The sequence below is a fragment of the Oncorhynchus keta genome, chromosome 35, assembly GCF_023373465.1.
Source record: "Oncorhynchus keta strain PuntledgeMale-10-30-2019 chromosome 35, Oket_V2, whole genome shotgun sequence".
NCBI lineage: Eukaryota > Metazoa > Chordata > Actinopteri > Salmoniformes > Salmonidae > Oncorhynchus > Oncorhynchus keta.
The window spans coordinates 62,042,559-62,067,139 of NC_068455.1; the positions used below are offsets into that span (position 1 = coordinate 62,042,559).

At 51.5% G+C, this 24,581-nt stretch overlaps 1 protein-coding gene across 4 annotated transcripts in view; it reads left to right on the plus strand.

Moving 5' to 3' along the window:
• Positions 1–24,581, plus strand: part of LOC118368775 (adhesion G protein-coupled receptor L3) — a 362,805-nt gene that overhangs the window by 234,640 nt on the left and 103,584 nt on the right. For all 4 annotated transcript variants that reach the window (XM_052497230.1, XM_052497228.1, XM_052497229.1 and 1 more), the window contains exons 7-8: positions 4,214–4,564; positions 10,813–10,916. In XM_052497230.1, coding sequence (XP_052353190.1) covers positions 4,214–4,564; positions 10,813–10,916 — 455 coding nt within the window. The remainder of the gene's footprint in view (positions 1–4,213; positions 4,565–10,812; positions 10,917–24,581) is intronic.

Sequence of the window (24,581 nt, forward strand, 5' to 3'; positions counted from 1 at the left end):
ATGGAGCACACTGCTCTGTCGGAGGGCGAAACATTAGCAGGTATCGTGGCGTGTTGCAAGGAAGCGATGTTTCGTAAATAAAATCACATTTTAATGCGTCAGATGCTTCGTAAACAACAGGTGTAGACTGACAGTGAAATGCTGACTTCGGGGTCATTTTCTAACAGTTCAGAGCTGAAGATTAAAATAAGAAGTCTGCAGGGTTGTTTTTTAATTAAAAAAAAATGTATTTACTTTTTGTCATTTTGGGGGTTTGAAGTTATGGATTTCAGAGCATGTATGGCTGAATTTAACAATTGACCTCTAACGGTAGAAGTGAACACAATATTGTGCTCTTGATGGGGGGGGTCCATTTTTCTTTCGCCTCGTGTGGCTGTAATTTAGCCACTAAATCCTGAGAGAAGTATTTAGTATTGTGCTTATTTCCCCTTTCTCTCCTTCCTCTGACATAATGTGTACTCTGCACCTGTGGAGGTTTGCAGGATGTGCTTAGTAGCCTGTGTACATTCCTTTTTAAACAAACCTCTTTAGGAATCCTTTAAAAACAATGTCTCCTCCAAGTGATGGAATCCCACAATTCCAAGGTTCTACAAAACCTAGTGAAGCCTGAAATAGCAACACTAAACTGACAAAGCAAAAATAAACAGGTCACTCAAGCCCTGCACAACAATCATATCTCCAAGGCCATTTTTGGTTTCTTTCTTCCCTCTACATGAGTCACAACAATGCGATGCCAAGCAGAATGTTTTAGGCATTTAAAACTGCCGTGTAAGGTTAAGGATGACTCTCTCGTGGAATACAAAGTGAACACAAAGTTTCTACTCACATAGCTGCTGAACTTGAACACTGCACCGTGTTTGTTGCTCCCAGGTAAAATTAGGGAAGCAACGGAGCACAGCAGAATGTCCTTGTAGTGGTTGTGCGACGAGACTTTTCCAAAACACGAGTGTCCACCGGCCCGTTTGTCCTTTTTGTAATCGCTTCGTGCAGAATACACAACTTTGCTCGAGGACATAGTCGATCTTTCTATGTTTTTCAGAACTCCTCTGCCTCTTATAGTAGTAGTCCGTGGGAACAGGTTTTTAGAGCAAAGGTCACAACCTTTGGAGGTAAACCCTTTCCTTTTTATCATTTACGGAATGTTTGATAGAGTTTCAGGTTCATTCTATTCTTGTGAAGGGTTTTCTAATTCAACGCTCTTCTACAAGAAAAAGACCCAATCACCGCGATTGTAGAATCGGAAACTTGGAGCATTTCTTTGACATAGCAAGAGCGTTAGGTCTACTTGCTGTTCGATGGAAACTCACGGCCGGAACTATACAGTAGATGTAGATTGAATATCTGCTATTGGAGTGTTGTTAGTATGATATGTGGTGAAGTCAAATGTATATGGTCATTGTAGCAATAGTCTCCTTGTGGTATTGTGCAACTTGAAAAGGCTCTTTTCTGAGGGTGTGTTCATTGGTGAACATTGTTGGTTTAAGGTCACGGTTGCCTGCTCCCTCTTCGAATAACACATCTCTGAAATAGGAAATAATTGGCCTGTATCATAAGAAATGGGAATGGTACTGTATCACAAATACAAACTTAACAAGGTCCCAGGGAATTCAAAATAGCCACCCTGCATGATACCAATCATGGCCTGGTCTTTTATCAATATCCCAATTGGCCACTCTGCTCACCTTGCTCTAGTCAAAAGTAGTGCACCACGTAGGGAATAGGGTGCCATTTGGGACAGAACCCTCAGCCCAAGAGAGGTCCATCACAATGCGTTTCAAGGGAAATTAAAACCGGCCTCGCCACACAAGTGTTACTATGTGATAGGAGAGAGACTCGTCCCAAAATGGATGAATAAATGAAAAGTACCATGAATAAGTTAATGGAAAGATGTGCTCTGTGATTTAATGTCGATGTCCATATGGTCATTTCTGCAGGAGTCGTCGTTGTGCATGGTAGCACAGATGAATGTTTACGCATTACCGTCATTGTAGATGGCGACGTTTTTGACACGGGGAAACGCTAAACGCCTATTTCTGCATTCATTCACTTATGACTGGCCTGTATAAGGAGAGTTGTTTGACACATTAGGGCTGATGAGAGTGTGTGTGGTGTGTTCACTTGGACGTGTTTGTGTGTAAGTGCGTACATGACGGTGTGTGTGTGTGTGTGTGTGTGTGTGTGTGTGTGTGTGTGTGTGTGTGTGTGTGTGTGTGTGTGTGTGTGTGTATAATGTGTGTATGAATTACACGCTTGTGTGCATATTTTGTTTGTGTACATATGTACACATTGTGTTTTATCAACGATGGCTGTATATACTCTAGTTAACTTTGATGTGCACGAATGCTTTGTGTGCAGGCGAAAGCAACGTCATGAAATGTGCATTACGAACGAGGTGAAACGGTGTGATTTACCTTTTGATGAAATAGGATGCTTGTTAAGGCAATGGAGGCTCCATTGCAGTCTACAGATACCTAGAGATCTTATAAACACTCTTTTTGTTGGAGAGAATGAAGTCTTGATCCGTCTAAAGTATTCACACAAAACAAAAAGGAAAAAAAGAACATGTATTTAATCAAATAGTGGGACATCTTTGTTTGCTGCTGAATGTCCTTGAATGTGTTTTACCACAGGGTATACCTCCGGGGGTCTCAGTAAGCTCATAGCCCCAGCTCAACAAATGTTGTTTCAGTGTTCTGCACTCACATGTTTTGCTATAGTACTAGCCCATAACAGACAGGGGCATAGTGTTAAACTGTACCAAGGATTGTTTTAGTTTTTTTGTGACTTTTTTTTCTAGATTTTACAGCGAACCATCCTCCTCTTCCTCAATACACCAACCTCCACTGACTGCCTCACTTAAAAAAAATAAAAAAAATAAAAAATAAAAAAAATGTACAGGCGAAGACCAATTACTTGAATCCTGCATTATCCACATTTATGTTAAAAATGGAATTATCATCCACCACACTTGTCACTTATGATGCAGGTAACTATTAGAAAACCAAAGTCTGTTTCATGATTGCATTTGGAATGGATTGCTGCGTCACAGTGGCTAAGGGAACTAACTTCCATTCTCTAGAGAGCTAGGTTCCACTATGGTCCCACCTCCAAAAATCCTGGCTTCCACTAAGACAAAAGATAATGGCCACTGTGGCGTTAGAGAGTGGACTGTTTTTCCATTATAGAATCCCCCCCCCCCTCCACTTTGTGTGCGTGTGTTGTCTCATTGATTTGCCTGCCCACTCACTCTCCCACTGTTTGCTGGAGTGTTATGAGCCCTGACCTATCTGTCTTGGCCCCGGCTTCTTTGCGTCTGAGCCTAGACCACACATTCATAAGATGCTCATTGCTAAATACATTTTGGGCCCTTATTATATGTGTGTGTGTGTGTGTAAGCGCTTTCCTCAAGACCTCAGGGAAACAAGATAAGAGAGAATCAGGAGGCCCCCGAGTGTTGCAGCGGTCTAAGGCACTGCATCTCAGTGCGAGAGGCATCACTACAGACCCTGGTTCAATTCCAGGCTGTATCACAACTGGATGTGATTGGGACGAAGAGATTGGGAGTCCCATAGGGAGGCGCACAATTTGCCCAGAGTCGTCCGACTTAGGGTTTGACCGGGGTAGGCTGTCATTGTAAATAAGAATTTGATCTTAACTGACTTGCCTAGTTTAATAAAAGATAAATAAATAATGTGTATCCGTGGGGAGACGAAGAAAAACAATGTCCTATACGTCACCATTGTCTTCCTCCACACCCAGAATTTCATACAGCTCCAATATTGTTATTGACTTGGTACACACACACACACACACACACACACACACACACACACACATACACATACACATACACATACACATACACACACAAACCAACCATAGCTGGAAATGGATGCCTGTGTGTCTTTGCCTAGCTGCAGGAGTCTGCCAGCTCCTCGGCAGAAAACTAGCCTACATATCCAAGCCACACCTGCCAGATCCAATTGATCCAGTTTGAACTATCGCCTCTTAAACTGACGGGACGGGGGATGGTGGAAAAATGGAACACCTATTTTTGCAACCAGGCCTGAAATAAATTTGCCTCTTGAGATAAATTAACTGTGACTGAAATCTATTTTTTTTCTCTCTTTCGCTATCCCTCTATCCTTATTCCATTTAGAATGCTATGTTATTTCTCACTTTTTATTTTACTCTTTCTTCCCTCCTAATACAGAATCATCTTCATCTGTGATTGTATTTATGGATACCACGACAACACGGACTACAACTCGACCGACGACGGTTTCCACGACGACCACATCAACAACCAGCACCACTACGACCACCCGGGTTTCGGCGACGACCCCCGTTGCCCAGCGACCGCGACCCACCTCGACTACCCTGCCGCCGCTATTTCCGCCAGCGGACAGCAATATCCCAGGGGGAAACGCAAGGACATCCCCGTCTTCCAAGCTCCCCAACGTCAGCGTTGACTACTGTAATCCCATGATCATGTCGGATGTGTCCTGGCCCAAGATGAGACAGGGACTGGTGGCGAGGCAACCATGCCCGACTGGAACAATAGGTAATGGGCTTGTTCTACATAAGTCTGTGGCTCCCGTGCGTCTGAAATTGAACATCCACTGGGCCCTGGTAAAAGTATGTCAACCAAAGGCCTACACTGTGGTAATATCCAAATTTAGCTAATCGCTGTCCCGTGATACATTTCCTTACCAGTGCAACAAATATGTTGGTTTAAATGTCTGTATGTGTAACATATGTTGGTGTGAGTTCAAGCGATGTCTTAAAGCACTACGTAGAACATGCAATGTGCAGAATGTCTGAAGTATCACAAAAAAATAGATTAGTGATCACTGCAGGAATCGAACCAACAAGTTTCAAGTTTCAATGTCGCGTTCAGCAAAATGCCGTTCTCGCAAGCTCCAAACCCAACAATGCATTAGTCAAATAGCAATGTAGTGCTAAAAATAACACAAGGTAGAACAAAAAAAACCAGGAGAAATAAAAACAAGGAAGAAGAAGAACACGTGAAAATATAGAAATTGTACATAATGATGACCATTGACAGCCATGGCCCTCAGACGAACCAGAATCCTCCGCTCCTGAATTGGCCTCCCTCGGGAATGGAGCTGATCGGAAAAGGATGAGCTTAACCATTAAGTCAAAACTTTCTCACAGGACCTGAATTTCTGAATTTAAGTCTTACAATTAACTCAACTAATCCCTTCAGTTTTCTGACCAAAATCTGTCGTCAAACACATTCTGGCGTTGCTTTTCCCAACTCTGTACGGCATATTGAAGTGTGATGGTTGACACGGCTGAATGTTATTTACAGGTTTGTTGTTTTGTTTATATGCATTCGCCCCTCCCCCCTCGCCTAATGAGAGACTCGCTGAGAGAGGAGAGCTAAAGATAGCCACACATATGGAACCACGAGGCGGAATCCTCCCCTCCGCTTCCTCACTCCCAGGAAACAATTAGCCTAATTAATTAACACTAAACACAGTTGTGTGTGTGTGTGTGTGTGTGTGTGCTCTTTAACGAGGGCCAGGCACTTTGTGTTCATGAGGTGCCACTTCACTCGTTTCTTTCTCTACTCCGTTGTCACAGATCAAAAGGAATGGATACCAACATATTAAGATCCAGCATACTATGACATTCTAGACGGTTCTGAGCTTCCAACTTTATGGCAACAGTTGGGGGAAAGCCCTTTCCTGTGTGACAATGCCCCCGTGCACAAAGCGAGTTCCACACAGAAATGCTTTGTCAAGATCGGGTTGGAAGAACTTGACTGGCCTCCACAAAGCCCTGACCTCAACCCCATCGAACAACTTTGGGATGAATTGAAACGTGGACTGCGAGCCAGGCCTAATTGCCCAACATAAGTGCCCGACCTCACTAATGCTCTTGTGGCTGAATGGAAGTCCCTACTGCAATATTCCAACATCTAGTGGAAAGCCTTCCCAGAAGAGTGGAGGCTGTTATAGCAGCAATGTTCCAACATCAAGTGGAAAGCCTTCCTAAAATATTGGAGGATGTTATAGCAGCAAAGTGGGACCAACTCCATATTAATGCCCATGATTTTGGAATGAGATGTTTGACGAGCAGGTGTCCACATACTTCTGGTCATGCAGTGAAACCAAAAGTAGAGCGTGATACCAAGGACAGATTGAATAGATTATTGTAAATGTTGCCATTAGAAACAGTATCAATATATTTTAAGTTTTGCGTTGTGACTTGGCCCATACTCATAAAGTCAAAGTGCTGATATAGGGTCATTTTTGCTGTTTAGATCATAATGAATAAGATTGTATGGACAAGGGGGTACCTGATCCTAGATCAGCACTTAAGACATTTTTGAATACGAGCACAGAATTGTTACAACCAGGGGTGGGGACCGTTTTGTCTCTCGCCGCCTTCTCGTTTAACTGGCGACACCATCCCGACGATGGCCGGTGTACAGCAAGATGAGGGACACACTACCACCACTGCTCTGCGTGTCTCTCTTTAAAGCCCACCACACTTCAGACCACTTTTCCGATTGAGTTTCCTCAAATCCCTACCACCTCTCTCTCCATTATTTTCTCTCTCCCCTCTCTCCTTCTTTTTTTCTCACTCTATCAATCATCCTCACTCCACCTTTCTCCCTTACCCCCCTCAGGTGGAGGTCTATCTGATAAACCCATCAAACGTAATGCAGTCCAAGAAGGACTAGAAGGAAATGATGTGTCAGTCAAAGTTTAAATCAGTTAATGTTATCAGTCTGTCTCCTCCTCCTCTAGCCCATAGACGTGTACAGATCGAAGACTGCCATTTTTCCTTGACAGACTCCTGAAGTTAATAGTTTATAAAAATACACAGATTGAATATAAACACTATCAACGCCATAGCCCACATTTGGAACCCAATTTCCTCTCTCTGTATCCCTTTACCATAACATGCATCCCAAATGGCACCCTATTCCCTTTACAGTGCATTACAATAGAGGGAATAGCACCCTAAAGGGAATGGCACTCTAATCCCGTCCCATAGGATTCTTGTTAAAAGTAGTGCACTATGTAAGGAATAGGGTGCCATTTGGAACTGCTGTGTACTGTTTTAGGCTGGCTGATAGTGTCGTTGATTAGATGATAAAGACACAATCCCAGTTTATACACAGAGTAAGTAGAAGCTCTGGTGGGGGCTCATTCCCATTTTTGGCCTGGTTTCAGAGGCCTTGTGTGACACACAAACACACACAACACACACACACACACACACACACACACACACACACACACACACACACACACACACACACACACACACACACACACACACACACACACACACACACACACACACACACACACACACACACACACACACACACACACACACACACACACACACACACACACACACACACACACACACACACACACACACACACACACACACACACACACACACACACACACACACACACACACACACACACACACACACACACACACACACACACACACACACACACACACACACACACACACACACACACACACACACACACACACACACACACACACACACACACACACACACACACACACACACACACACACACACACACACACACACACACACACACACACACACACACACACACACACACACACACACACACACACACACACACACACACACACACACACACACACACACACACACACACACACACACACACACACACACACACACACACACACACACACACACACACGTGTCACTCCACATCCCCGTCAGTAGCAGTCCTCTCCCTCAGGCACCCTTAATTGACCTTTCGTAACGAACTCCAGGATATCTGACTTAATTGGAACACAGTTTGGTGTAGTTTTTTGCACGGAGTTCAACCGTCTCACCCGTTTAACACATAAAGAGGTGCTTCAACTCTTAATTACTAGAAACACACACGATCCAGGATACCTCTGTGGGCCCTGAAGTGCTACCACAAAACAATTAGGACTTCATTTAACATGCGGAGATGAAACCAGTAGATTCTATTCCTTTGTCATATCCCAATTATATTTATATGTTGTGTGTTATTATTAAAGTGGAACTGACAGCATTTTAGAAACATGAAATCTTATTCAAATCTGTTCATATACATCCCCAGGAAGAATGTGACAGTTTATATTTTTTAAATGTATTTTTCTGACGAGCGAGCGCGTACATATGGTCATTTTCACGTTTTCATACATTCGTAGAATGTTTGGGAATGACAGAGGAAGGCATCGGTGAACATTCTATAGCAATACAGAGAGGGAAAGCAGCTGTGCTAGACACTGCTGTAAATAAAACCCCCATAAAAACATCTGTCTTGTCCAGGACTGGAGTCTACACACATTCAACGTTGAACTGGGCTGTGTGTTCACAGGCGGTAGCGTGACTTTAGATTATTAGAACGCCTTCGCCAAAAGCCACAAAATGCACCTGAATGGATTTCTGCAAATATGTAAATACCACGGGAGTTCTCTTGCATTTGTCAACTTCACAGTTCTATTGATCATGAAAGCATCTCTCTCTCTGTTCCCTATGCACATCATCAACAACTAGATAAACGACTGCTAGCCAGAGCGAGATGAGCTCAAATCTGACGAGGGAACACTAGATAAACCTTCTCAGCTTATAGTTGGCCATCAAAATTTCACTGATAAAAGGATGGGGAATAGTAGCCTGCTCGCCCTTCTGCATCTTGCCTGCCAAAGCATGCTTGTCCCAACCCACATTTTGACGACTGATTTGGAACATTTGACCGATGCCAAATACATTTGATTGACAACTAAAGAGATATGCTAACTGTGGATACGAGTCGTTCAAGTTCAGCATTGCTAGCTAGCAAAGTAATTACTGTAATTTCTTGCAAGCTAACCAGATGACCCCTGCGTCTCTAAAAACTATATGGGGGGAGAGAGGAGTCGGCGCCACTCGCCCATCGTCCAATGACAACATCCTCCCAGTACATTGGGCTCTGTGTTTATCTTGCTAAATAAATAGCTACCTAAGTAGATAAGCTAGCCTATTAGCCATGCTATGACTGACTTGTGATCATTGCCCTTGATAGTTTGATTGTGTTGACATTCCCAGCCTTAGTTACATTCGTCCGTTTTTGACCAAAATATTGAGTCATTGAAACTGAATCAGTGCATCCCGAATGGAGCCAGCAAGCATTGTACCAGGCCAGCTGTGATTTACAATCTGATGCCAATATTTGTTGGACTACCAACAATGACGAGACAGCCTACCGGGAGGAGGTTAGTGCCCTGGGAAAGTGGTTCCAGGAAAATAACCTCTCACTCAATGTCAACAAAACAAAGGGGCTGATCGTTGAGGGAGCGAGCCCCTGTTCACATCGACGGGACTGCAGTGGAGAAGGTGGAAAGCTAAAGTTCCTCTGCGTACACATCACTAACGTTCTGAAAAGGTCCACCCACACAGACAGTGTGCTGAAGAAGGTGTGACAGCGCCTCTTCAACCTCAGGAGGCTGAAGAAAATTGAAGATCTGGTACAACGCTGTTCTTTTCCCTTCACAGAACAGCGCAAACTAACCAGAATAGAAAGAGTGGGAGGCCCCGGTGCACAACTGAGCAAGAGGACAAGTACATTAGAGTGTCTAGTTTGAGAAACAGACGACTCACAAGTCCTCAGCTGGCAGCTTCGTTAAATAGTACCCGCAAAACACCAGTCTCAATGTCAACAGTGAACAAGCGCCTCCGGGTGCTGGCCTTCTAGGCAGAGTTCCTCTGTCCAGTGTCTGTGTTGTTTTGCCCATCGTAATCTTTTCTTTATATTGGCCAGTCTGAGATATGGCTTTTTCTTTGCAACTCTGCCTCGAAGGCCAGCATCCCAGAGTCGCCTCTTCACAGTTAACATTGAGCCTTTTAAAATGATAAACTTGGATAAGTTAACACAACGTGCCATTGGAACACAGGAGTGATGGTTGCTGATAATGGGCCTCTGTACTCTTATGTGGATATTCCATTAAAAATCTGCCTTTTCCAGCTTCAGTAGTCATTTACACTGTATTTCTGATCAATTTGATGTTGTTTTAAAAGGGTGCTTTTCTTTCAAAAACAAGAACATTTCTAAGTGACCCCAAACTTTTGAACGGTAGTGCACATGTTTCTTAATTCCATTCTTTTACTTTTAGATTTGTGTGTATTGTTGTGAATTGTTAGATACTACTGCACTGTTGGAGCTAGGAACACAAGCATTTCGCTACACCAGCAATGACATCTCTTAAATATGTGTGTGCGTCCAATAGAATGTTATTTTATTGTTGAATTCTATTGGTCATGCGTTGAATGGCACCCGTCTATTCTGCCAACAATGTCTTAGTCTACGTCATAGTAATTATCTACAAACAGAACCTCTTTTCTAAACGTTTTATAAAGTTGCTTTTCTAGCACAAGCTGGGAATTCAATCTTTCAATCTTTCAATTCAATGTTTTTTTTACTGATGTTATGCTTGTCTGTTTCGTGTTTGCAAAGTAGTTTAAAACGCTGTCAGTTCCACTTTAAGGGCAATCGGTTTTAAGGTACGTGGTAGTTTCATCCGGATATGAGTAATAGTGACGCGCTGTATATGTTCAAACAGACAAACACCGACAGATTGTATGAGGACGAGAAAAGAAAGAAGTGATTTATAATAAGGCGAGAATAAAGTTGTTTGGAAGCACGCCTCTCACCGTTAGCAGCGATAGCTTTTTAGATATGAATCCCTGTGGTTTTGCTCTATTGCCTCTAACTCGGAGTCTTGTTTTCTTCCACAGGCGTGGCCATGTATCTGTGTATGGGGCCCGAAGGATACTGGGACCCTCAAGGGCCCAACCTTAGCAACTGTACGTCCCCGTGGGTCAATGTAATCACCCAGAAGGTAAGGGAGCCCCCCAAGGGGACCAACTCATAGACAAACACGCGCACACACACACACACACACACACACACACACACACACACACACACACACACACACACACACACACACACACACACACACACACACACACACACACACACACACACACACACACACACACACACACACACACACACACACACACTTCACGCTTGGCAATTCACACTTGTTCACTTTGCAACAATGGAAGCCCCTGAGACTAAGGGAATACTATGCCCATCCTCTACGATCATTGTGCTCCACGGGTTTCCTTTGTCTCTGCTCAGAAGAACGTAATTGGTCAATTAATGTCAAGTCTTCCACTCGCTCCAGGTAAAGGGGAATAGCAGTTGCCACTGTTTGCAACCAGAGGTCTTAGAGTACTGTCCTACCAACTGCGTTGAGTTCACAACGGTGGCCAAATACACCCACTACACAATTATGACCCTATCCCCCCATTCTTTCATTTTCTTTAGCCCCAGAGGGGGTCTCTCTCATTCCCCTTCTGTGTTTAAATCTGTAATTGAATCTCCGAGACGGAGGAGACGGCTATTGGGACTGTAGCGGTACCAGTAGCAGCAGCAGCTCTCTCCCTGTTTATGAATTGCATCAGATGTCAAAATGCACTCGCTGAAACTCGCAGGAGCCCGAGGCATGCCAGCAATAACACTTATGATCCACTCCAGACTGGCAAAAGCCCGTTAACCAAACAGCACTTTGTGGTTCTGGATGGAGAATGGGTGGTTAAAAAAAAAAAAACTAGTGGGGTAGAGGTAGAGAGATCAGGTGGATTATTTTGTTGTTGCAACGTTTATCTTTTTCGAGTGCAATAAATGTCAACCGTGGGCTGATGTTTTCGTTATTAACTACAGCTCAGTGCCATTCTGTTTAAACAGATATGGAGATGATACCACTTTATCTTCTCCTTTACCATAGTGTCACTATTTCCTGACTCAAACTCATAGTCCGTTATAGTGCACATCCTAACTTTCTCACACGCAAAGCAGCACAACGCTTGACACAGTCTCGCCCCTTGTGGGAGTGACTATTGGAAAATGGGTGCATTTAATTTAGTATTATAATTTCTTTGACAAAAGTGGTATTCATCTTTATTACGCACATTAGGCATGAGCGATGTGCCTGTCATCCCTCGTTGTCACCGGGGAATTTAAATGAAGATCAACCTATCAGGCATCCCAGAATTCAGTCTGCCCCTTATTTTCACGCCACTGTCCCTGGTTCTTCTCATTAACAGGAAGACTCCGAGGGGCAGACAAGCAAAAGGGTGACTGAGTGTAGTGGGGAGAGGCTGGACGAGAGATGGAGAGAGCGAGGGGGAGAGAGCGAGGGGGAGAGAGCGAGGGGGAGAGAGCGAGGGGGAGAGAGCGAGGGGGAGAGGCTGGAAGAGAGATGGAGAGCGAGGGGGAGAGAGCGAGGGGGAGAGAGCGAGGGGAGAGGCTGGACGAGCGAGGGGGAGGCGAGGGGGAGAGAGCGAGAGACCAGGATTGAGAGGGGCATTGACAGACTTAACTTTTTCTTACTGTGGCCGTAACTCTTTTCATTAAGAGAAAGAGGCTTCTCTACTCTCCACACACTGTCCACACAGGAAGAGGGTTCTCGAAGAAAGGCCAATTAAGCCGGGTGTAATTGGTTCTGCTAATAAACACAGGGGCAGGGATTGCAAGCGATGGCCAAGTAAGTCATGTGAGGCCCTGTGCCGCGGACACCGTAGTCTCCCTCTAATGTGTTGGAGGTCGCCGGGACGAAAGGCCTCATCGCGCCGCATGCACATTTTGGGGGTTTGCGTCGCACATGGCACCCTATTCCTTTAATAGTGCACTACTTTTAACCACAGCCCTTTGAGCCTTGGTCAAAAGTAGTGCACAATATAGGGAGTAGGTTGCCATTTGGGGCGCAGTTCCAGACTTAGAATCCAGCAGCGGTTCTGTATGAAATATCAGAGGAAAGGAGTGGATCGAACGAGAACCCAGCAGACTACAAACAGATGTCTGACTTCCACGGATGCCTCGGGCAGGGTTAGACTCCTAAACATAGCCCAAATGCTACGTCCCTTGGTATTCACTGAACCCGAGGCTAATCAAATGTGCACAAAGCTATTAGCATTCCAAAAAGGGACGACATTAGTAAGAATAGCGGCATGAATACAAATCATACAAATAAATGATCCAAATATGCCGCCGGTACTGTAAAGTGCTCCAAAACAGATCCAACCTCGCCTCTTCAATGTCCCTGTCCAATTGAATATATCCGGAAGTTTTATTTCTGAGGGCTGTGTTTTAGCATTCTGACCCTGGGATCAGTCTGAGAAGATGTTGTTTTCGGAACGGTAGCCCAGTGATCTGCATGTGAAAACATGACCCACTTGATGAATAGAACAGGTGCTTTTTCAAGGCCCTTTTCAATTGGACGGCCGGGTAGTAGAAACAAAGAACTACAGTACACACAAGTCCGTTTTTATCCTTCATAATCCAATTGAAGATAAATGAAAAGCCTAGAAACGAGACTCCTTTACATCATTAGGCCTCTCTGCTTGGCGGAGTTATACATTGTAATTGAAAAGCCAAGAGACAAGAAACTCCTAAACTACAAAGCGGTTGTTAGTTTGTGGGCAAATGGAGACTCTTCATTAGCAAATTAACAGACTAATCCGTGGCTGAAGAGGATTTTTATTGAATTGTTTCGCCCGGTAAATAAAAATAGGTACACTCTCCAACTAAGTGGTGTACACATAGGCAGTACACCACTTAGAGTTCACCCTAAGGGTTCGTGGTTGTGCTTTGAAAATATTATTTTTCTTCCTCCAATTCTAAATATGGAGCTGCTACACACAATACAGTGAGAGAGAGAGGCGTGAGAGAGAGAGGCGTGAGAGAGAGAGGCGTGAGAGAGAGAGGCGTGAGAGAGAGAGAGGCGTGAGAGAGAGAGGCGTGAGAGAGAGGCGTGAGAGAGAGAGGCGTGAGAGAGAGAGGCGTGAGAGAGAGGCGTGAGAGAGAGAGGCGTGAGAGAGAGAGGCGCGATTAGAGAGACGCGAGAGAGAGAGGCGAGAGAGAGAGAGAGAGGCTGAGAGAGAGAGAGACAGAGAGAGAGAGAGAGGCGGAGAGAGAGGCGTGAGAGAGAGAGGCGGAGAGAGAGAGGCGTGAGGGAGAAAGAGAGAGAGAGGCGTGAGAGAGAGAGGCGGAGAGAGAGAGGAGAGAAAGAGGCGTGAGAGAGAGAGGCGAGAGAGAGAGGCGTGAGAGAGAGAGGCGTGAGAGAGAGAGGCGTGAGAGAGAGAGGCGTGAGAGAGAGAGGCGTGAGAGAGAGAGGCGTGAGAGAGAGAGGCGTGAGAGAGAGAGGCGGAGAGAGAGAGGGAGAAAGAGGCGTGAGGGAGAGAGGCGTGAAGAGAATAGAGGCGTGAGGGAGAAAGAGAGGTGAGAGACAGAGATGCGAGAGAGAGGGAGAAGAGAGGCGTGAGAGAGAGAAAGAGGAGAGAGAGGCGTGAGAGAGAGGCGAGAGAGAGACGCGAGAGAGAGACGCGAGAGAGAGACGCGAGAGAGAGACGCGAGAGAGAGACGCGAGAGAGAGACGCGAGAGAGAGACGCGAGAGAGAGACGCGAGAGAGAGAGACACGAGAGAGAGAGAGACGCGAGAGAGAGACGCGAGAGAGAGACGAGAGAGAGACGCGTGAGGGAGAAAGAGAGAGAGACGCGAGAGAGAGACGCGAGAGAGAGACACGCGAGAGAGAGACACGAGAGAGAGAGAGACACGAGAGGGAGACGAGAGGGGAGGGAGAGACACGAGAGATGAGAGGGAGGAGAGAGAGAGAGACGAGAGGGAGAGAGAGAGAAAGACGTGAGGGAGGAGAGAGAGACGGAGGGGAGAGAGAGAGAGGGAGAGAGAGAGAGAGTAGAGAGAGAGAGAAAGGGAGAGAGAGAAAGAGGCGGAGGAGAGAGAGAGAGAAAGAGGCGTGAGGGAGAGAGAGACGAGGGAGAAAGAGGCGAGGGAGAGAGGGAGAGAGAGAAAGAGGCGTGAGGAGAGAGAGAGAGAGGCGTGAGAGAGAGAGAGAGGCGAGAGAGAGAGAGAGAGAGAGAGGGAGAGAGAGAGAGAGAGAGCGCGAGAGAGACAGAGACGCGTAGAGAGAGAGAGGAGAGAGGCCACGAGAGAGAGTGAGGGAGAAAGACAAGAGAGGGAGAGGAGAGAGAGGAGAGAGAGGGAGAGAGTGAGGAGAGAAAGAGGCTTGAGGGAGAAAGAGGCAGAGAGGAGGGGAGGGAGAAAGAGGCGGAGGAGAGAGAGGCGGAAGGAGAAAGAGGCGTGAGGGAGAAAGAGGGGAGAGAGAGAGAGAGGCGAGAGGGAGGAGAAAGAGAGGGAGAGAGAGGCCTGAGAGAGAGAGAGAGAGGCTGAGAGAGAGGCATGAGAGAGGAGAGAGAGAGAGAGAGAGAGAGAGAAAGAGAGAGAGAGAGAGAGGGAGAGAGGCGCGCGAGAGAGAGAGAGAGAGAGAGAGGCCTGAGAGAGAGAGAGGCGCACGAGAGAGAGGGAGAGAGAGAGAGAGAGAGGCACGGAGAGAGAGAGAGAGACTGAGGGAGAAAGAGGCGTGAGGGAGAAAGAGAGAGGAGAGGCGTGAGGGAGAAAGAGAGGAGGTGAGAGCGAGAGAGGCGAGAGAGAGAGAGAGGCGGAGAGAGAGGCGGGAGAGAGAGAGAGAGATGAGGGAGGAGAGGCGTGAGGGGAGAGAGGCAGAGAGAGAGACACGGGAGAGAGAGAGAGAGAGAGAGGAGAGACGAGAGAGAGAGAGAGAGAGGCGCGCAAGAGGGGGAGAGAGGCGCGAGGAGAAGGAGAAAGATAGGGGTGCGGAGGGAGATGAGGGAGAGGCGTTGAGGGAAATAGATGAGAGAGAGAGAGAGAGAGAGGAGTGGGAGGGAGAGAGAGGGAGAGGCGCGCGAGGGAGACAGAGAGAGAGGCGCGAGGAGACAGAGAGGCGCGCGAGGGAGACAGAGAGAGGCGAGGAGACAGAGAGGCGCGAGAGACAGAGAGGCGGAAGGAGAAAGAGGCGTGAGGAGAAAGAGGCGTGAGGGAGAAAGAGGAGAGCACAGGGGAGAGAGAGAGAGAGAGAGGCGGAGAGAGAGAGAGAGGGGGGGAGAGAGAGGCACGGGAGAGAGAGAGAGGCGGAGAGAGAGAGAGGCGCGAGAGAGAGAGCGCGGAGAGAGAGAGAGAGAGAGAGAGAGAGAGGCAACGGCGAGAGAGGCGTGAGAGAGAGGTGCGCGCGAGGAGAGAGAGAGAGAGAGAGAGGCGCAAGGAGAGGGAGAGAGAGGGAGGAGAAAGAGGCGGAGAGAGAGAGGCACGGAGAGAGACAGAGAGGCACGCGAGAGAGAGAGGAGACAGAGAGGCACGGGGAGAGAGACGGAAGAGAGAGGCGAGGGGAGACAGAGAGGCGCGCGAGGGAGAGAGAGAGGCACGAGGGAGACAGAGAGAGGCACGAGGGAGAGACAGAGAGGCGCGCGAGGGAGACAGAGGAGAGAGGCACGAGAGAGACAGAGAGGCGCGGGAGGGAGACAGAGAGGCGCGAGAGGGAGAGGCGCGAGAGAGAGGCGCGAGAGGGAGACAGAGAGGCGCGAGAGAGAGGAGGACAGAGGCAGGCGAGAGAGAGAGAGAGGCACGAGAGAGAGGCACGAGAGAGGAGGCACGGGGAGAGAGGAGAGGCACGAGAGAGAGAGAGAGAGGCGCGAGAGAGAGAGAGAGAGAGAGAGGGCGGGAGAGAGAGAGGCGAGAGGAGAGAGAGAGAGAGAGAGAGAGGCACGGAGGAGAGAGGAGAGAGAGGAGAGGAGAGAGAGGCGCGAGAGGGGAGAGAGGCGGAGAGAGAGGCGGGGAGAGAGAGAGGGAGGGAGAGAGAGAGAGGCGGAGAGAGAGGGAGAGAGAGGCACGGGAGAGGGAGAGAGAGGCGCGGAGAGAGAGAGGAGAGGAGAGAGGAGAGGGAGAGAGAGAGAGGCACGGGAGAGAGAGAGAGAGGCACGTGAGAGGGAGAGAGGCGTGAGATGGGGGAGAGAGGCGAGGAGAAGGAGAAAGACGGAGAGAGAGAGAGAGGAGAGAGAGGAGAGAGAGAGGAGGGAGGCGCAGAGAGAGAGAGGAGAGAAGGGAGAGGAGAGAGAGGCGTGAAGGAGAGAAGAGGTGTGAGGGAGAAAGAGGCTGCGAGAGAGAGACGCGAGAGGGAGAGGGAGAGAGGCAGGAGAGAGAGAGGAGAGAGATAGAGAGAGGCGAGGGAGAGAGGCAGAGAGAGGGGCAGAGAGAGAGAGACACGAGAGAGAGAGGCGAGAGAGAGAGGGGAGAGAGAGAGAGAGGCACGCGGAGAGAGAGAGAGGGAGAGAGAGAGAGAGCACGGGAGAGAGAGAGAGAGAGAGGCACGGGAGAGAGAGAGAGAGGCACGGGAGGAGAGGCGGCAAGAGGGGAGAGAGGCACGGTGAGAGAGGAGAAAGAGGCGTGAGAGGGAAGAGGGGAGAGAGGCGTGAGGGAGAGAGAGGAGGCGTGAGAGAGAGAGAGGCGTGAGAGAGAGAGGCGAGAGAGAGAGAGAGGGGGGGGCATGCAGTGGGAGGGAGGGGAGTGGGAGGGAGAGGAGAGAGGACGCGAGAGGAGAGAGGCCCGAGAGGGAGACAGAGAGGCATGAGGGAGAGAGAGAGGAGACAGAGAGGGCACGAGAGAGGAGAGAGGACACGGAGAGAGAGACGAGAGAGAGAGAGAGGCGGGAGAGAGAGAGGAGAGAGAGAGAGAGAGAGGCACGGGAGAGAGAGAGAGAGGCACGAGAGGAGAGACAGAGAGGCGGGAGAGAGAGAGAGGACAGAGAGGGAGAGAGAGGAGAGAGAGAGAGGCACGGGAGAGAGAGGAGAGACGAGAGAGAGAGGCGAGGAGGGAGAGGCACGGGAGAGAGAGACGAGCACGGAGAGAGAGATATAGATTTACGGGAGAGAGAGAGGCACGGGGAGAGAGACGGGGGCGAGAGGAGAGGCACGGAGAGAGAGGAGGCACGGAGAGAGAGAGATGCACGGGAGAGAGAGACAGAGAGGCAGAGAGAGAGAGAGAGAGAGAGGCACGGGAGAGAGAGAGAGGAGAGAGGCGTGAGAGAGAAGAGAGGGAGAGAGGCACGGGAGAGAGGGAGAGAGAGAGAGTCACGAGAGAGAGAGAGAGAGAGGGAGAGAGAGAGAGAGGCGGAGAGAGAGAGAGGCGAGGGGAGAGAGGAGAGAGAGAGAGGGAGAGAGAGGCACGGAGAGAAAGAGAGGGAGAGGCACGGGAGAGGAGAGAGAGAGAGAGAGAGGCACGGGAGAGAGAGAGAGAGCACGGGGGGGAGGAGAGGGAGAGAGGCACGGGAGAGGAGAGAGAGGCACGAAGAGACAGAGAAGAGGGAGATAGAGTGAGGCGGGAGAGAGAGAGGCACGGAGAGGAGAGGCACGAGAGAGAGAGAGAGCACGGGAGAGAGAGAGAGAGGCGGGAGAGAGAGAGAGAGGCACGAGAGAGAGAGAGGCGCGAGAGAGAGAGGGGAGAGAGAGAGAGGCACGGGGGGAGAGAGAGAGAGAGAGGGAGAGGAGAGAGGCACGGGAGAGAGAGAGGCACGGAGAGAGAGAGAGAGAGAGAGGAGGAGAGAGAGAGAGAGAGAGAGGCCTGAGAGAGAGAGAGGAGGGAGAGAGGCGGAGAGAGAGGCGGAGAGAGAGAGAGGGAGAGAGGCGGGGAAGGAGAAAGAGGCACGTGAGGGAGAGAAAGAGGCGTGAGGGAGAGAGGCGGGAGAGGAGAAAGAGGCACGGGGAGAGAGGCGGGAAGAGAGAGGGCGAGAGAGAGAGGCACGGGAGAGAGAGAGAGAGAGAGAGAGCGGGGGAGAGAGAGAGAGAGAGGGAGGAGAGAGAGAGAGAACGGGAGAGAGAGGAGGCACGGGAGAGAGAGAGAGGCGCAAGAGAGGGAGAGAGGCACTGGAGAGAGAGAAGAGAGAGGCACGAGAGGGAAAGAGGCACGGAGAGAGAGGGGCACGGGAGAGAGAGAGGCGGAGGGAGAGGCACGGGAGAGGGAGAGGCGGAGGGAGAGGCGAGAGAGAGGCACGAGAGAGAGAGAGGCACGATAGAGAGAGAGAGGCAGAGGAGAGAGAGAGAGGGGGCAGGCACGAGAGGGAGGAGGAGGCATGAGAGAGGAGGGGAGAGGCACGGGGAGAGGAGAGGCACGGAGAGAGAGGAGAGCACGGGAGAGAGAGAGAGAGACAGAGAGGAGAGGAGAGAGGGAGACAGAGAGGCGAGAGAGGGAGACAGAGGCACGGGAGAGGCACGAGAGGAGACAGAGAGGCGCGAGGAGACAGAGAGGCGGGGGACGAGGAGAGACAGAGAGGCACGGGGAGAGAGAGAGAGGCACTGGGAGAGAGAGAGGCACGGGGAGAGAGAGAGAGAGAGGCACTGGGGGAGAGAGAGAGGCACGGGAGAGAGAGAGAGGAGAGGGGAGAGAGAGAGAGGCACGGGAGAGAGAGAGAGAGAGAGACAGGCGAGAGGGAGAGAGAGAACGAGAGAGAGAGAGAGGCACGGGGAGAGAGAGAGCAGAGAGAGAGGCACGGGGAGAGAGAGAGAGGCACGGGAGAGAGAGAGAGAGGCAGGAGGAGAGAGGGAGAGAGGCACAGAGAAGAGGGAGAGAGAGGGAGAGGCGCGAGAGAGAGAGGGAGAGGCGCGAGAGAGAGAGAGCAGGAGAGGCGCGAGAGGGAGAGAGAGGCGCGAGAGAGAGGCACGAGAGGGAGAGAGAGAGGCACAGAGAGAGAGAGAGAGAGAGGAGGGAGAGAGGGAGAGAGGCGAGGAGAAGGAGAAAGAGGCAGGAGAGAGAGAGAGGGAGAGAGAGGGGGGAGAGAGAGAAAGAGGCGGAGAGGAGGCGTGAGAGAGGGAGAAAGAGAGAGAGAGGCACGAGAGAGAGAGAGAGGCATGGAGGAGAGAGAGGAGGAGAGAGAGAGAGGCATGGAGAGAGAGAGGCACGAGAGAGAGAGAGAGGGAGAGGGGAAGGAGAAAGAGGCGTGAGAGGAGAGAGGCGTGAGGAGAGAGAGGCAGAGAGAGGGGAGAGAGAGGCATGACGAGAGAGAGAGGCAGAGAGAGAGGCACGAGAGAGGCACGGGAGAGAGAGAGGCGGAGAGAGAGAGAGGGAGACGGGAGAGAGAGAGAGGCACGGGAGAGGAGAAAGAGGCGTGAGAGGGAGAGGCAGGGGGAGAGAGAGAGGAGGGGGGAGGGAGAGGCACGGAGGAGAGAGAGAGGCGGGAGAGAGAGAGGCGGAGAGAGAGAGAGAGGCGGAGAGAGAGAGGCACGGGAGAGAGAGAGAGGCACGGGGAGAGAGAGAGAGGCACGGGAGAGAGAGAGAGATGCATGGGGGAGAGAGAGAGAGGCACGGGAGAGAGAGAGAGGCGAGAGAGAGAGAGAGAGGCAGAGGGAGAAGACGGAGAGAGAAGGAGAGAGAGGCAGAGGGAGAGAGAGAGAGGCACGGGGAGAGAGAGAGAGAGGCACGAGAGGAGAGGAGAGAGAGGGCAGGAGGAGAGAGAGAGAGAGAGCACGTGGAGAGAGAGAGAGGCACGAGAGAGAGAGAGAGGGGGCACGAGAGCACTGGAGAGAGAGAGAGGCACGGGAGAGAGAGGGAGGAGAGAGGAGGCACGGGAGAGAGGGAGAGACAGAGAGAGAGCGGGAGAGAGAGAGAGGCACTGGAGAGAGGGAGGCACAGAGAGGAGGCACGGGAGAGAGGGAGGCACAGAGAGGCGCGAGAGGGGATACAGAGAGGCGGAGAGAGAGAGAGTCACGGGAGAGAGGGAGACAGAGAGGCGGGGGGAGAGAGAGACAGAGAGGCACGGGGAGAGAGAGAGACAGAGAGGCACGAGAGAGGAGCACGGGAGATAGAGAGAGGCACGGGAGAGAGAGAGAGAGAAAGAGAGAGAGAGAGGCGGGAGAGAGAGGAGCACAGAGAGGCGGGAGAGAGAGAGAGGAGAGAGAGAGGCACGAGAGGAGACAGAGAGGCACGAGAGGGAGCACAGAGAGGCACGGGGGAGAGAGAGAGAGGCAGGAGAGAGAGGCACGGGAGATAGCGAGAGAGAGGCAGAGAGAGGCAGAGAGAGAGAGAGGCACGGGAGGGAGACACGGGAGAGAGAGGAGAGGCACAGAGAGAGAGAGAGAGGCACGGGAGAGAGAGGCAGAGAGAGAGAGAGAGGCAAGAGGGAGAGAGAGGCACGGGAGAGGAGAGAGAGGCACGGGAGAGAGAGAGAGAGGCACGGGAGAGGGAGAGAGAGAGAGGCACGGGGAGAGAGAGGCACGGGGGGAGAGGAGAGGAGGCACGGGGAGAGAGAGAGAGAGGCGCGGGAGAGAGAGAGAGAGAGGCACGGGGAGAGAGAGAGGCACGCGGAGAGAGAAATGAGAGAGAGAGAGGCACGGGAGAGACGAGAGAGAGAGACACGTGAGAGAGAGAGAAGAGAGGCACGGGAGAGAGAGAGGGGGGCATGAGAGAGGGGAGAGAGGGGCACATGAGAGAGAGAGAGGCACGGGAGAGAGAGAGAGGCACGAGAGAGAGAGAGAGGCACGGGGAGAGAGAGAGGGAGAGAGAGAGGCACGGGAGAGAGGAGAGATATAGGCACGGAGAGAGGCACGGGAGAGAGAGGCACGAGAGAGAGACAGAGAGAGAGGCACGGGGAGATAGAGAGAGAGGCACGGGAGAGAGAGAGAGGCAGGGAGAGAGAGAGAGAGAGAGGAGAGAGGCATACCTGGAGACGGGGGAGACAGAGAGGCACGAGAGGAGAGAGAGAGAGGGAGAGAGAAGAGAGGCACGGGAGAGAGAAAGAGGCACGGGAGAGAGAGAGAGGCACGGGGAGAGAGAGAGAGGCACGGGAGAGAGAGAGAGAGAGAGGCAGAGAGAGGCACGGAGAGAGAGAGAGGCACGAGAGAGAGAGGCACGGAGAGAGAGAGAGAGAGAGAGAGAGAGGCGGGGGGAGAGAGAGAGAGAGGCACGAGAGAGAGAGAGAGAGGAGACAGGAGAGGAGGCAGAGAGAGAGGCACGAGAGAGAGAGAGAGAGAGAGAGAGAGAGAGAGAGGCAAGAGGGAGAGAGAGGCACGGGAGAGAGAGAGAGAGAGAGGCACGGGGAGAGGGAGAGAGGCACGAAGAGATAGAGAGAGGCACGGGAGGAGAGAGGCACGAGAGGAGAGAGGCACGAGAGGAGGCTGAGAGAGAGAGAGAGAGAGGAGGCACGGGAGAGAGAGAGAGGAGGCACGGGGGAGAAGAGAGAGGAGAGGCATGCACGTGAGAGAGAGAGAGAGAGAGGCGGGGAGAGAGAGAGAGAGGCGGGAGAGAGAGGGGCCACGAGAGAGGGCACGGAGAGAGAGAGAGAGCGAGAGAGAGAGAGAGAGCACGAGAGAGAGAGAGGACACGGGGAGAGAGAGAGAGGCACGGGGAGATAGAGAGAGGCACGGGGAGGAGAGAGAGAGAGGCACGAGGAGACACAGAGAGGCACGGAGAGGAGAGAGCACGTTGGAGAGAGGAGAGACAGAGAGGCACGGGAGAGAGGCAGAGAGAGAGAGGCACGGGAGAGAGAGAGAGAGGCACGGAGAGAGAGAGAGGCACGGGAGAGAGCAGAGAGAGGCACTGGGGAGAGAGAGAGGCACGGGAGAGAGAGAGGGGAGAGAGAGAGAGGCACGGGGGAGAGAGAGAGAGACACGGGAGAGAGAGAGCACGGGAGAGAGAGAGGCACGGAGAGGGAGAGGCACGGGAGAGAGAGGGGAGAGAGAGAGAGAGGCACGGGGAGAGAGAGAGGCACGGGGGAGAGAGAGAGAGGCACGGAGAGAGAGAGGCACGGGGGAGAGAGAGAGAGGAGAGAGAGAGAGAGGCACGGGGGAGAGAGAGAGAGAGGCACGGGGGAGAGAGAGAGCAGGCAGAGAGAGGGGAGAGAGAGAGGCACGGGGGAGAGAGAGAGAGAGAGGCACTGGGAGAGAGAGAGGCAGAGAGAGAGAGAGGCACGGGGAGAGAGAGGCACGGGGAGAGAGAGAGAGAGAGAGAGAGGCACGGAGAGAGGAGAGGGAGAGAGAGAGGCACGGGAGAGAGAGAGGCACGGGAGAGAGGAGAGAGAGGCACGGGGAGGAGAGAGAGAGAGAGGCACGGGAGAGAGAGAGAGGCACGGAGAGAGAGAGAGGCACAGGAGAGAGAGAGAGAGGCACGGGAGAGAGAGAGAGAGGCACGGAGAGAGAGAGAGAGGCACGGGGAGAGAGAGAGGCACGGGGAGAGAGAGAGGCACGGGGGAGAGAGAGAGAGCACGGGAGAGAGAGAGAGAGAGGCACGGGGAGAGAGAGAGAGGCACGGGGGGAGAGAGAGGCACGGGAGAGAGAGAGAGAGGCACGGGAGAGGGGAGAGAGAGAGAGGCAGGGGAGAGAGAGAGAGGCACGGGAGAGAGAGAGAGAGAGAGAGAGGCACGGGAGAGGGAGAGAGAGAGAGGCACGGGGAGAGAGAGAGAGAGGCACGGAGAGAGAGAGGCACGGAGAGAGAGACGAGGGAGAGAGAGAGGCACGGGAGAGAGAGAGAGGCACGGGAGAGAGAGAGACGGGAGAGAGAGAGGCACGGAGAGAGAGAGGCGAGAGAGAGATAAGAGAGAGAGAGAGGCACGGGAGAGAGAGAGAGAGGCACGGGGAGAGGAGAGGCACGGGAGAGAGAGAGGGGGAGAGAGAGAGGCACGGGAGAGAGAGAGGGCACGGGAGAGGAGAGAGAGGCACGGGAGAGAGAGAGAGGAGGGAGAGATGGGAGAAGAGAGCATGAGGGGGAGAGAGAGAGAGGCACGGGGGAGATGAGAGAGAGGCACGGGAGAGGCACGGGAGGAGAGAGAGAGGGGGGGAGAGAGGCACGAGAGAGAGAGAGAGGCACGGAGCACGGGAGAGAGAGGCACGGGAGAGAGAGAGGCACGGGAGAGAGAGAGGCACGGGGAGAGAGAGAGAGAGGCACGGGAGAGAGAGAGAGAGGCACGGGAGAGAGAGAGGCACGGGAGAGAGAGAGAGGCACGGGAGAGAGAGAGGCACGGGAGAGAGAGAGGCAGAGGGAGAGAGAGAGGCACGGGAGAGAGAGAGGCACGGGAGAGAGAGAGAGAGAGGCACGGGAGAGAGAGAGAGAGGCACGGAAGAGAGAGAGGCACAGGGAGAGAGAGAGAGGCACGGAGAGAGAGAGAGCACGGGAGAGGCACGAGAGATAGAGAGAGAGGCACGGGGAGAGAGAGAGAGAGGCACGGGAGAGAGAGAGAGAGAGAGAGGCACGGGAGAGAGAGAGAGACACGGGAGAGAGAGAGAGAGAGAGAGAGAGAGAGAGAGAGAGAGAGAGGCAGAGAGAGAGAGAGGCAGAGAGAGAGAGAGAGGCACGAAGAGAGAGAGAGAGAGGAGAGAAGAGGCACGGGAGAGGGAGAGAGGCACGGAGAGAGAGAGAGAGAGGGAGAGAGAGACGAGAGAGAGAGAGAGGCACGGGGGAGAGAGAGAGAGAGGCACGGGGAGAGAGAGAGAGAGAGAGCACGGGAGAGAGAGAGAGAGAGGGCACGGGAGAGAGAGAGAGAGCATGGGGGAGAGAGAGAGGCACGGGAGAGAGAGAGAGGGCACGGAGAGAGAGAGAGAGAGGCACGGGAGAGAGAGAGAGAGAGAGGCACGGGGAGAGAGA